General features: G+C 53.8%; 1 protein-coding gene across 1 annotated transcript in view; it reads left to right on the top strand.

The window, feature by feature from the left end:
- The first annotated feature begins 7,488 nt into the window (after nucleotides 1–7,488).
- Nucleotides 7,489–13,008, top strand: part of BMP7 (bone morphogenetic protein 7) — an 86,565-nt gene continuing 81,045 nt past the window's right edge. Inside the window, exon 1 of the mRNA XM_003419910.3 lies at nucleotides 7,489–7,906. Within this exon, the coding sequence (XP_003419958.1) occupies nucleotides 7,489–7,906 (418 nt within the window). The remainder of the gene's footprint in view (nucleotides 7,907–13,008) is intronic.

The raw sequence follows: 13,008 nt of genomic DNA, 5'->3' as shown, positions 1-13,008 counted from the left end.
CTATGCTGCCAAAGTGTCCTTAACATAATGAAGAAAAAACTGTATTCCCAAATGGGATTACACCCACAGGCATAGGGGTTTAGGATTTACAACAAATATTTGGGGGGACACAATTCAATCTATAACAGTGAGTTTCTCTCAAGTATTGGCTCCTCAGTTTTCTCATCCGTGAAGTGGGGATGATAATGAATATCTTATAGAGTGGTTGTGAGGAATAACCTGTTAATGAAAAAGCTCCTCGAACAGCAGCTGGAAGATATTTAAGTTTCAGTTTTAAGCTTTCAACTATTTTAGTTAGTAACTTAGTTACTACTTACTCTTAGTATTTAGTCACTACCTTACTTTAGTTAGTTGTAACTGTAGTTGTTCAGCTCCTCACCGCCCAACATACAGGCCTCAAGGAGCAGCAGCAGAAGAACCCCCTGGGAACTGACTAGGAATGCAGAGGCTCAGGCCCCCCTCAGCCCGGTGGAAAGGGAATCTGCATTTTGACAGGCTCTCCAGGGAATTTGTGTAGGAAGCTTCATTTGAGAAGCACTGCTTTAGGATCCAGCCAGGGAGCAAGAGTTTGCATCAAGATCACCAAACAAGTACCACAGGAGGCTGTATCTTCAGAAGTGGAGCTGGATCCTGGTCCATCACAGACTCGCCCTCCCAGAATCTTGGTCTCCTTGTCCGGGAGCTCGGAGGTGGAGCAGGGCCCTCTCTGTCAGAGGGCTCCTTGGGCTAAGGCTGTGTTGGCTTAGCAGGTGTTGGGCAAGGATGAATGCATCCTCCATGCTGGCCCTTCTACCTCAAGTCTTGGAAGGAGGAAGCCCCCTTTTTAAAGCTGGACCAAGGCTAGCGAATCCTCGGAGCCAGACCAGACGTCCTCCTGTGTTGAAGAAGTTGAAGAAATAACGGCCATGACAACAGTAAGCAATAACGCAGCTTCCCCCTTGCTGTCTGTGAGGACCTGGCTGCATGTCATGCCTTGGGTATAAGTTTTCTTTGAGGTGGTGGTTGTGTGCATGCGTGTGCGTGGTGTGTATATGCGCATGTGTGTGGTATGTATGTGTGTGGTGTGTATATATGTGTGGGGGGTGTTTGTGCATGTGTGTGTGTCTGAGTGTGTTTTTCGTTTGGAACACAGCCACAGCCACACATACTTCAGGCTGACAGAAGATGTTCAGTCTCTTACTCTGTTTTTTTTTTTAAAAGTACAAAGAAAACCCTAGGGTGAGCAAGCACAAAGAATCTGTACCTCCAGTGGGACGAGATACGCATGGAAAGGAAATCACATTACAGGTGTGCTAACCTAATGGCCTCTCCAGGGTAAATGGCTTTGCAGGCAAGGATCATACAGCTGCTGCAAGGTGACACTTGGCCCCTGTTCCTGGCTGGGGCCTGAGGTCCAGGCCGCGGGGTGGTCAGAGAGAGTAGCCCCCAAGGAGCCCCCTGGCCAGCTGAGCTTCCAGGGCAGATGGTCTAAGAGTTCCACTGATGAAGACGGGGTCTGCACCGGCTGAACAGTGTGCTCGTCAGCAGAATTCTTTTCTTCCTTTTATTGCCCCCGAGACATATGCTGACTTGGTCAAAACCACTTTGGCAAGATGTGACTGATGATGTATGAAATGAAAGCTCCTTGCCCAGCACTGGGGGGCTGGTGGGTGAGGGGTGAGGACCCCCAGCTGGGCAGCAGACACAATAAGCTCCTCACATTTCCAGGCCATTTTCATCCTGGCTAGGCTGCCCCAGGTATGGGGCAGACTGGCAGATGGGATTACGGCCCCGAGTCCACGCTGGGTGCCCTGGCCTGGGGAACCATGCTGCAGGGGTGGGCGGCCCCTGGCTGCTGGGAGACCAGAGAGAGGCCCCTGGGAACTTCCTGGGCCCTGGGTGGCAGGGGGGCCAGGGACAAGAAGGAGGATGGAATGCAGGGATTATCCTTTCATCTCTAACACAACTCTCCCACTGGCCGTCCGTCTCCCCTAGGATCAATCGGCTTTTCTCTGCTTGTCCCAAGGGCAGATCATCCAGGAAAGATTTGTTGTTTTTAAATTGAGGGAGCGTCCGTGTTACCATCCTCTTCTTTCCATACAGATGGAGACGGACGTTTGTTGAGTGCTTTCTCTGTTTCCCATGCGCTATTCAAAGCCCTTTTCATGAGTCCTCAGGGGAACCCAAGGAGGCAGGCACTATTAGGACAGGGAAACTGAGGCTCAAAGGGGTGAAGCCCCAGGGTGTGAACCACCCATGGGACTCTAAACAATCTTGAAGACTTGATGGTGACCTCAGCTCCCAAACCCGCATCCAATGCGCTCCCAGACCGCTGTTTCTGCGTGTTTGCATTCACTCATTTGTTCATTCATTCACTCAGTAAGCCATAACTGAGGTGGTCTTGGGGACTCTTTTGGGGGAAGAAGCAGGGAAAATAGTCTACTCCTTCTTCCGTAGGTATCGTAGGAAAGATAAGGTTCAATAGGAGGGTTGTGGGAGTCCAGAGGAGATCTTATCTCTTCCCAGGTCTGGCTACGGAACACTCTGTTGTCTCTTTGCTATGAATCGGAGTTGACTTGACGGCAACAGGTTTTGGTTGTGTCTTCATCTCGCAGGAGAAAAGATGGCACCCAGAGGAAGGGCCACTTTGGAGCCCTGGGTCAACAGGCTCCCTATGTGTTGGCTGTGCTTCTTCCTGTTCATTCAACAGGTATTTTATTGAGCACCTGCTGTGTCCCAGGCTCAAGGTGGGCTCAGCTGAGAAGCACGGAAGATAAACTGTAATGCTTCCTTGGAGGACCTCCCTGGAAGATGAGTGGACACTGACAGTTCAGCGGACCGACAGATTCTCAGTGGCTTTCGTATGTAAATTGTGGCACCAACCTGCTCCCCTCTCCCCCAGCCTCACTAGTGTGTGAAGATCCCCCCAAAAGGTTAGAGAGGGGATTAAGAAGCAGAGGCTGCTGCAGGGGAGTAGCATCTTGATGCTGGAAGAAAGAGACCCCATTCATCTCCGCTGGGATCTGAGTCAGCAGAGCAGTTGCAGCGACTCTGCAGCACTGGGAGCTTGGGTAGGACCTGGGGGATGGAGCCATGTTTTTGCTCCCTGCTCCACAGGCCCTGTGCACTTGCTGGTCCCTCTGCCTGGAATGCCTGTCCCTCACTCAGGTCAATGACATCTGGGTCATTTAGTTTTTTCCGCCATCAGTACTCCTCTGACTTCCTCGTAGGGCCTGTCTGCCTCTCCTCTCACTCCAAGCCTTAATGAAGGTTCCTGGTCTGTCCCCTCACCTGAAAGCCATCTTCTTGATGGGGACCACTTCCTGGCCCACTCACGGCTCTATGCCTGGGTCCAATGCTGTCCCTGACACCAGGGTGGCCACATAATTTGAGGGGTTCATGCAAAATGAAAATGAGGGACCCCTTGTTCATAGATGATCAGGAATGTCACGCAACAGCATTAAACTAATTGTATGGTTCACAGGTGGCCACCCTGTGGAGCCGCCCCCACCTGACACTCAGGAAGCACCCAACACACACTGAAGGAGTGAGTGGATACTGGCCAGTGGGCAGAGGCCCAGCCCGGGGAGGGGCCCAGGACCTGGCTGTGGTAGTGGCCGTCTGGCCGGCTGGTGTCCACATGAATGACTAGGACCTTTGGTGAATAATAGCCGATCTAAGGCAAATTTCCAAGATGTGGAGATAACTCATATCTCCACCTCCCACTTCATTCTTTGGCCACCAGCCACCCACATGGCACTTTCAGACTGTAACCACCCAGAAGGGGGTCTCCACAAGTTAGAACTCTGTCCATCCAGCCCTTGCCAAATAGGCAAACGCCAGCCTCTCTGCTGGCTCTCGCTGTCCGCAGTGGGTTTGATAATTCCCTAGAATGACTCGAAGAAACTATTACCTGTACTTACAGTTACCCCTTTATCATAGTGAGAAAGGCTACAAAGCGTTGCGATGTATCAGGCAAGGTCTGGGCGAGGCGTGGGCTGGAGGCTCTATTGTCCCCATGGACGTGCTGTGCCCTCTCCCCTGTGGGGATGCTCTTACCAATCCCAAAGCCCCAAAGAGAGCACTGGAAGGACCAGAGTCCTCTAGTCATTGGGATCTCAGTGAATATGCATGACTGGAGCCTTGATGTGTTGTAGGTCCCGTCAAGTTGGTTCTGACTCACAGTGACCCCATGTACCACAGAGCGAAATGCTGCCTGGTCCTGCACTGTCCTCATAATCGTTCTGTTTGAGCCCACCGTTGTAGCCACTGTGTCAACCCATCTCCTGGAGGGTCTTCCTTCTTTTCACTGACTTTACCAAGCACCATGTCCTTCTCCAGGGACTGGTCCCTCCTGATAACATGTTCAAAGTATGTGAGGTGAAGTCTTGCCATCTTCACTTCTAAGAGCACTTTGGCTATACTTCTTCCAAGACAGACTTGTTTGTTCTTTTCGCAGTCCATGGTGTATTCAATATTCTTTGCCAACATCATAATTCAAAGGCTTCCGTTCTTCTTCCGTCTTCCTTATTCATTGTTCAGCTTTTGCATGCGTATGAGGCGATTGAAAATATCATGGCTTGGGTCAGACGCACCTTAGTCCTCAAAGTGACATCTTTGCTTTTTTAACACTTTGAAGAGGCCTTTTGCAGCAGATTTGCCCAATGCAATATGTCATTTGATTTCTTGACTGCTGCTTCCGTGGGCGTTGACTGTGGATCCAAGTAAAATGAAACACCAAGCATGAGGTCCTCCTCGTGGTTGTGGTCCCTCCTGATAACACATCCGAAGTAAGTGAGACCAATCAGACCCTGCCATTCTAGTTTCTAAGGAGTCTTAATGCAGAGTTAGGGTAGAGCCAATCCATGAATACACTTGCGGTCAAGGGGTGACCTGTGTAGCCCCCTATTTATATATACTTATTTAAGTTTGGCCTGGCTGTTTCAGAAGGACAAAGGGCACCTTTGTTACTCAGGTTATTTTAAAAAACCAGAGGCAAAAAGCCAAATGAAGTTCTTTGTCCCACAGATCTGCAGGCTTGCATATCTCTTCTCATGGCTGGGCCTCTCCTCTCTCCACCCATGTGACCCCTTAGGCTGCCATCTTGTCCAAAAGCCCCCAGAGACCCAGAGGGCTGCATGGCAGATCTGCTCTGCTCAGGAGAACTGGAGAAAACCTGGCTCCTGGGAGTGTCTCTCACCAGCCCTCCTGCCTCAGGAAGGACCAGCCTGGTGGCTTTCTCCAGCCCTTCAGGGGGGTCAGCTAGGCCCCTAGCAGAAGCCTCCTTCCCCAAACTCAGCCTAAACTTTGTCTGGGTTCTCTGGTGACCCTCCACCTACCCTTGTATGGGAATCAGTGGTTTGTTTGTTGGCCTCCTTGGGACAGCCCTTGGCGGGGGGGCATGGTCCTCACTGCCACTGGGACAGCCCCTGGCGGGGGGCATGGTCCTTACTGCCACTCTGAGTAAGGGGTTATTTTGCACCCATTTTAAAGATAAGGAAACCGAGGCTCCAAAGTGTAGTGATCACTGAAGTTCCCTCAGCTGGCAGAGGGGACCCGTAGGCTGTAGTGGTCTGGGGGCAGCGGTCAGCCGGGCACAGCATGGGCAGCTTAGTAATATTTGTGGAAGGAAGAGTGAGAGGCAGGAGAAGGACAGAGGCAGAGTAGCGGGCGGGTGAGGTAAACTGCAACAGTAATTCCAGACAGCCAGAGAGCTCAAGAAAATAACACGAGTGCGTGGGGGTGAGGAGGGAGGCAGCCTTAGCTTTGCTGGCTTGGGAAGGTCTCTGGGAGGCAGTGGCCGCTGAATAGGGACCTGGTGGTGGAGAGTCTTCTACCTGGCGAGGGACTGAGGGCATTGGTGTTGGGGAAGAGTTTCTAAAAACAAAACCTGCTCTCAACTTAGAAAGCCTCTGCACAACAATGGAAGAGACAGAAGAGTTTTATTCTTGAATAAGCACTGAACCCAAATGGGATGCATCACAGGCAATCAGTCCACGAGAGAAATTGCCAAGACAAAGGAATCCGAGGCTTTAGAGAACTGAGTGGATACAGCCCATTACATTCACGTTAAAGATAAAATTGCTAATTTTCCAGTGTCTTCGTGGCAGGACACCTAAAGTTATGTTAATCTCCTTCCAGGAAACTGGGAGGGAGGGGTGTGAACTTCCTTGATGATTACATTTCAAAAGATGTCTCCCAGGTCCTTGAGAAACATTTTTTTTTTTAATTTTTAATTGTGCTTTAAGTGAAAGTTTACAAATCAAGTCAGTCTCTCATACAAAAATTTATATACACCTTGCTATGTACTCCTAATTGCTCTCCCCCTGGAGAAACTTATTTGATTTACATACTTTTCGGAAAGACAAAGATCCAACCATTACGAGTTATCTAAAGTGAATTCTGCAAGAACAGGGGAGCCTGGTCCCCTGTCTTCTGCAGAGAATGAAAACCTCCTATTTTCAGTTTGTATTTATTTGTCCTTACAGAGGGCGGGGGCGAGGGTCAGGGGGCGTTTCAGGTGGCCAAAGTAAAGCTGTGGACAAGTCTGGGGGGGTGCGGCGGGTCCGCGTGGTTGGAGTGAGGAAAGCCAGCGAGTGTGTCGGAGGGGGCAAACGGACGAGTCGGGCTCAGGGGCACCTCCTCTGAGAAGTCCTCTCCGATTCCCGCGCTTCCTCCACGCCCCTCCCGCCGCTCAGCTTCTGCCCCCGCTGCCCAGATCCTTGGGTCCGGCTGAGGTCTCCTTCCCTGTTCGGACTACGAGCCCCGAGAGGGCAGGGCCGGGTGGGCGTCTTTCCTCCCCAGGCCGGCGGCGTCTGGCCTGGCGCTGGGCACCCTGTGGGCACTTGGTCAATATTTGTCGAGCGCGCTGGAAGGGTTGAATGAATCCATTGGGCGCAGCAGGGGGGAGGGCGGGGCCGAGGCAGGTGGGAGGCCGCCGGCGCGGGAGGGGCCCCTGGAAGCCCGCCCTCCTCCTCCTCCTCCTCCTCCTCCCAGGCCCCAGCGCGTTCACTCTGGGGCTCCCGAGGCGTCTTCTCGTGCGATCAGGGGCGCGCAGGGCGGGGAGAGAGATCCTGGGGCCCTGCTCTCGGCGCCGGAGGTCGAAAGCGGGTGGGTCGCTGCCGCCGGATTGGAGAGCGCTCTCGAAAGGAGTGGGAGGAAGGAGCGCCCGCCCGCCGCCTCCCCAGCGCTCGCTCTCCAGGCTCGGAGGTTTGCGGCTGCTCCTCCCACCCGCGCCAGGCTCCTCGCTCGCTGGAGCGGGTCTCCAAGCCCCGCCGTGCGCCCAAGCGAGTGCAGGGCTAGGGGCCCCGGGGCCAGCCCGAGTCGGGGTGGGGGTCCGGGCAGCGCACAGCCGGCCGGGGAGGGGCCATGTCCGGCGCGGGTGCAGCGGGGCCCATCTGCAGCAAGTGACTGAGCGTCGTGGACGCCGCTGCCCCCCTTCGCCACCTGGGGCGGCGCGGGCCCAGGTGCCCGGAGCCCAGTGCCCTGGCCGCGCGGAGAGCCGGCGCGATGCACGTGCGCTCGCTGCGCGCCGCGGCGCCCTCCAGCTTCGTGGCGCTCTGGGTGCCCCTGCTCCTGCTGCGCGCCGCCCTGGCCGACTTCAGCCTGGACAACGAGGTGCACTCGAGCTTCATACACCGGCGCCTCCGCAGCCAGGAGCGGCGGGAGATGCAGCGCGAGATCCTCTCCATCTTGGGCTTGCCCCACCGCCCGCGCCCCCACCTCCAGGGCAAGCACAACTCGGCGCCCATGTTCATGTTGGACCTGTACAATGCCATGGCGGTGGAGGAGGGCGGCGGGTCCGACAGCCAGGGTTTCTCCTACCCCTACAAGGCAGTCTTCAGCACCCAGGGCCCCCCTCTGGCCAGCCTGCAAGATAGCCACTTCCTCACTGACGCCGACATGGTCATGAGCTTCGTCAACCTCGGTGAGTGCGGGCAGGAGGAAGGGGGAGCACGCCTCGGCTGGGGGGCGCCTTGCAACAGGGAGGGGGGTGACTTTTTACATCTAGCCTCCCACCTTTCCGCTCGGCGGGTTTCATAGCGGTCAGTGCCTGGCTGAGAGTCTTCCACCTCCGGCCCTAGTGGAGCCCAAACTGTGCTCGCCCCCAGGTAGTGCGAGGCAGGCTCAGCTGGCCTGTGGATGTTATTGAAAGTGTAGAGACCCGCCCGAAGCCCCCTTCTGGTTACGCCGCCGGACGCACCTCTGGGGCAGCAGGCGCCGGCCCTGGTCGCGGCTGAGTTCAAAGCGCGGGGCTCGGTCATGTGAGCTGTCCCTGGCCGGCTCGGCGCTCGCTACCTGGATTTAAAGGGCCCTTCTTGGAGGAGCTGCCTTCCCGCCCGCCCTCGGCCCCACGCACCCTGCCTGGCCCTGGCCTCCGGTGCAGCGCGACCCGTTCCCCGCTCTGGCAAGCCCTACCTGTCCCCTCGCGGTGCGCCCGCCTTCGCGTGCCGCGCGCCTGGGGAGCCTGGGGGCCTCTCCCCGCCGCCGGCGCCCCCCTCTCTTGGTCTTCCTGCCGGAGCCAGGGAAGAAACGTTGCCATTGCGAACTTTCTATTTTAAATATTTAATGATAGGTCCCGGGCAGGCAGAATCCATTTTCAGCGTTTATCACGTGTGGCGCTCAAACCACCGGTTTTGGCGATTGGGCGGCGCGGGATCTCGGAACAGACGCCGCTGGGGGCGGCGGGGGGACAGGGCTCCCGATGAAGCCTCTCCTGTCCGGGGAACGAGGTGGGGCTGCGGCGGTGCCCCGCGGCGCCCTCCATGGCATCCCCGCATGATTACCAAACTCGCTCAGACTAATCCCGGGCCGCGCGCTGTAGGGCCGATGATCAAATATTTGGTTTCCGAGATAACACAGCCCGATAGCGCTGTTTCCTGAGCCGCTTTCATTCTACCTGTGTAACTTGCAGGGAAAATCCGAGCGGAGTCAAGACAGCAAACTTCCGCCCACGGGCGCAGTGTCAACTTGGAAATAATGACCCTAAATCCCCACGCCGGCCACCTGGGGAGTGGACGGGGGCGGGGAAGTGGGGATCCGCGTGAGGGCTTCCCGCCTCTGATAAGGTCGGCGGAGTCCAGGGGACGCCATTGTCCACCCTAAATGATAGCCCAACTCACATAGCGAAATGCGCTTCAGCGAGCAAGGAGTGGGAGGTTTAGATGGCAAAACAACATTTAAAAAGTTGAAGTTATACGAGGCAGCCTGTTGAGAACGAGGCAGCTCCTTATGCCCTGATTGGAACAATCTCTAAGATGTACGGGGTGGAAACAAGCCAGGTCCAGATCAGTGAGCCTACATACATGTTTGTATATCGTCCATGTTCTAGCAGAAGACTCCGTGAACTGGAAATAAATTTTACGGGGGGGGGGGGAGGGGAGGGGCAGAACTGGGGCTGGGACATAAGGGGGGGAGTCGGGTTTTTCAATGTCCTCACTTTTGCCTGTGACTTTTTTCTTGCCGTGTGTGTTTATTGTCTGTACCAAAAACTAAAAAACAATTCTAAAAATAAGAATAAACAGAAGTGGCACTCTATAGCAGTACTGATTCCCGGGTTAACCAGGGCCTTCTCTCTGGCTGGGATTTATGGCATCTGCTGTTGGGTTGGGTATCCGGGACTCCCAATGCTGCAGGTCCCAGCTGCCGCCTTCAGAGATCAGCCGGGGTCATTACAAAGGCATTTGGGAGCCCTGGCTTCTGTAGAGGGCTCTGCAAACCCATGCAAAAAGCTCTAATGCTTAGTGACTGGCAACTCGGCCAGATCCTGGGGCCCCCCCACCCCAGGGGAGGAGCGGTTTGCTCACTGGATGCCTTTGGGAACTGGGGGCAGGGCTGTTTGCTCCCGTGGGTGGTGGGAGCAAGCCAGGACTCGCCTGGGAAGGCCACAGCTGGGTGGTTTTCCTTCTGGCTGTGCACACACCTTTCAACCCCGCTAGTCCCATTTCTTTCATCTTGAAAGGACAAAGACCGGCTTGTCTGAGCCTCTCAATCAGCTGGGCTGGCTTTGGGCTTTGTGGGACAGCCTTGCCTAAATTTCTCAGGTCTAGCTTTCTGGAACATTGCTCCAAATTAGATGGTGGAGTGGCTTTAACAGGGCGCTCTAGGAGTGTTTTCTCTCTCTCTCTACTGAGGGTAATTAGTTAGGTGAAGGCCTGGACTCAAGTTTGTCAGGACCCTTCTAAGCTTGGCCTTTAATTTCTGCTCAGCAACAGCACATGAATAAAACGTCCGGGCTGTCTGTTCAGTCCTAGCTCCGGAATCTCTCCTCGGAGGGGCTTGGGGTGGCAGTGGGGCTGGAGAGGGCCTGGGGGGTGGGGGGTGGGGGAGATGGGGTGAGGTAGAGGACGTGTCCTGAAGCTTGGCTTGCTGAGAAAGCACACAATTTCTCCTGGGATTGTGAGTCATCATGTCAGGTTTTCTATAGGCACCTTTTTTCACACTTTACCCAAGAGTGAGAAAACGTCACATGTTCATTACTTGTTATCATTTGGAAAGAGTTGGGGAGCGAGGATGGCGGTCTTGGGGGGTCTGGCCTCCTTGTCCCTCCAGAAAATGCCGCTGCTGTGCATGGAGACGCTGCCGGGATGCTGAAGGCTTTTGCAGACCTGTGCGATTATTCTTCCTTAACTGGTTTTTGTTCCTATAAGTTGTTCTCCTCGGAATCCAAGCTTTTTGCCAGGCTGAGCGGGAATCTAAAGGAAAGGGGAATTTACGACAAAACCAGGTGCTGGAAATGAGGTCTTCAGACGGCACCTTATGACAAAGACCAGCCTGTACTGTAAAGCCTGCGTGCTAGCTTAGCAGCCTGAGTGCCCCTGAAGTTCAATGGCGAGGTTTGTAAACTTGTTTGGATTAACAAGCCCCCAACTCCTCTGTGCAGACTTAATTTTGGAATTCAGAGCCGGCCACCGCCTCTTGAGTACTCCCTGGGCAATGGCGATTCTTCCCAGCGAATCCATCCGTGACCCCTCACCACACTTCTTGGAAAAATCTGGCCGCTCAGCTGGGAATCTTCTCTAGAAGTCACTGGCAGTGCAGGTGTGCAGTTAGTGCCTATCTCTCTGGCCCAAGTTATGAAGGGACCAAATCTGTTTAATCTTTGAATCAAAATTAAAAAAAAGAGAAAGTTGGAAATCCCTCCTTATTGGAGGCAGCGGATAAAAGTGGCTTTTGTTTCTGTAAGCCTGAGCGTGGGGAGAAGGCCGTGCTGTTTGAGTTTGACTTTATACCATCTGGCTATCCTTTTTGTTGACAAGTGTTTGGCATTAAGATCGCTCCTTTTGCCCCTTAAGAACAGGCCCTACCACTGTAGAGTATTAGAAAAAGATTCTGTTACAGTTTAAAAATTTCCTTCAGGGAGTGCTTCGCGGAGGGAGCCGGGGCTGCAGGCGTTTGCAGCTGTAACCTGGCTTGTGTTAAAATTTGGAAGGGCCGTTCCACATTCCAGCGCTGGAGCGCCGGCCCTCCCTGGTAAGCAGCCAAAGGTTAATATAGATGTCACACAGGCTCCCCCTTCTTTCTCTTTCTTTCTGCCTTTCTGCAGAGTGCCTTCTCTATAGGAGTACACCAACAGCTGTGTTTTTAGTAACCCTTTCGCCATCACTTCTTTTAAACCTCATTTTCCTGCTTATATAAATCAAAGATTTCCCCCCCTTTCCGCAAGGATGTGTGACCCAGATTTGAACTTTTTTGATCCTCCATGTATTTCTCTTCTGGCGTCGAAGCAGGTTACAGCTGAGCCCTGGATGCCATCTTGGGTGGCTCTTTTTGGTTTCCGGTCCAGGGATTGCCACTCAGTGGCGGAATTGACCCCGTGGAAGGCGTAGTAGGCTGGCAAACCTCTGCGGTGAGACACACAGCTGGTACGCAAGCCCCATCACCAGAATGCCTGCAATATGAGTGAATATCACATGTCCCTGATCTCAGGCAAGTGGTGACTTCATTCCAGGGAGAGTCCCAACGAAATTGATTGATCACCCCTATCGCTTTAATATCTTTCTGTTTTTTTCCCCCCTTTTGGGTAAGGTCATATTTGGCTCATTACAAGAATCGGAGTGTCCTAGCACACCCCCTGTCCCCACCCTTCCCAGCCTGCCCACCCATTTCACCAGCTGGATGTTCTGAATGGATCACCCTTTGCACCGCGCTGCTGGCCACATTCATTTTTCCCTGCTCTTTCTTTAGGCCTTGGGTGGGGGCTGTCGACGCACTCATTTTTGGCAGCCCTTGTCTGCTCTGGTAGTGTCACTGGGGTGAGGGCGGTGAAGGCAGGGAGGTGTGGAACCTGTCACGTTATTGTCAGCGAGCATCAGCCCTTGAAGAGGGGTGGTGGGAGAGCCTGCAGCTGTGTACACTTATTCCAGAAGATTTAAGTCCCACTGGTAAAATCAATATATTGAGTTGCACGACCCTCTGCTTTTAATTAGTTTAAATCAAATGTGCCGGTGCCGTTTCTCCTCTTCTGGCCTTCGTGGGGTGAGGAAACTCCAGTATTTACATAGGAACTGTTCATTTGTGGCAAAAATGATAACACATTGAGCTTCACACACCCAAACCGCTCCAACGTGATGGGTCCCAGATCAACATGGCTTTGGGGGGTGATCTCACCAGGGAGAGGGAGCAGAGAGGTGACATGGGTGGCGATGTCTGTTTCGGGAACCTGAACTGCTAGGACACAGGTGGGTCTGTCTGCAGGCTGAGTACCTGAGGATGCTCCTTTTTTGAGAACTTGCCCAAGTCTTTCCATTGCAAGTCAGAAACACTGAGATTCACCCACGTGTCACCTAAGATCCCTTCTCAAAGCATCCCTAAAATATTGTGAAGCAAGAACTTGCCCTTTTGGTTGTTTCTGAGTCCGTCCTCCTGGCATGCTGGGTCCTGTGCACTGGGCGGCTCAGGCACAGTGCTTTATTTATTACAGAGCTTTTCTTTCCAATTCCTGAAACGGTTTACAGGGGGAGGGGGGTGCTCTTTAACTGCAAATGATCCCGGGTCCGACCACGGCTATTATGCAGAGCTGCCCAGTAT

This window comes from Loxodonta africana, chromosome 24, assembly GCF_030014295.1.
Source record: "Loxodonta africana isolate mLoxAfr1 chromosome 24, mLoxAfr1.hap2, whole genome shotgun sequence".
Taxonomy (NCBI): Eukaryota; Metazoa; Chordata; class Mammalia; order Proboscidea; family Elephantidae; genus Loxodonta; species Loxodonta africana.
This window is presented reverse-complemented; position numbering and strand designations above follow the sequence as displayed.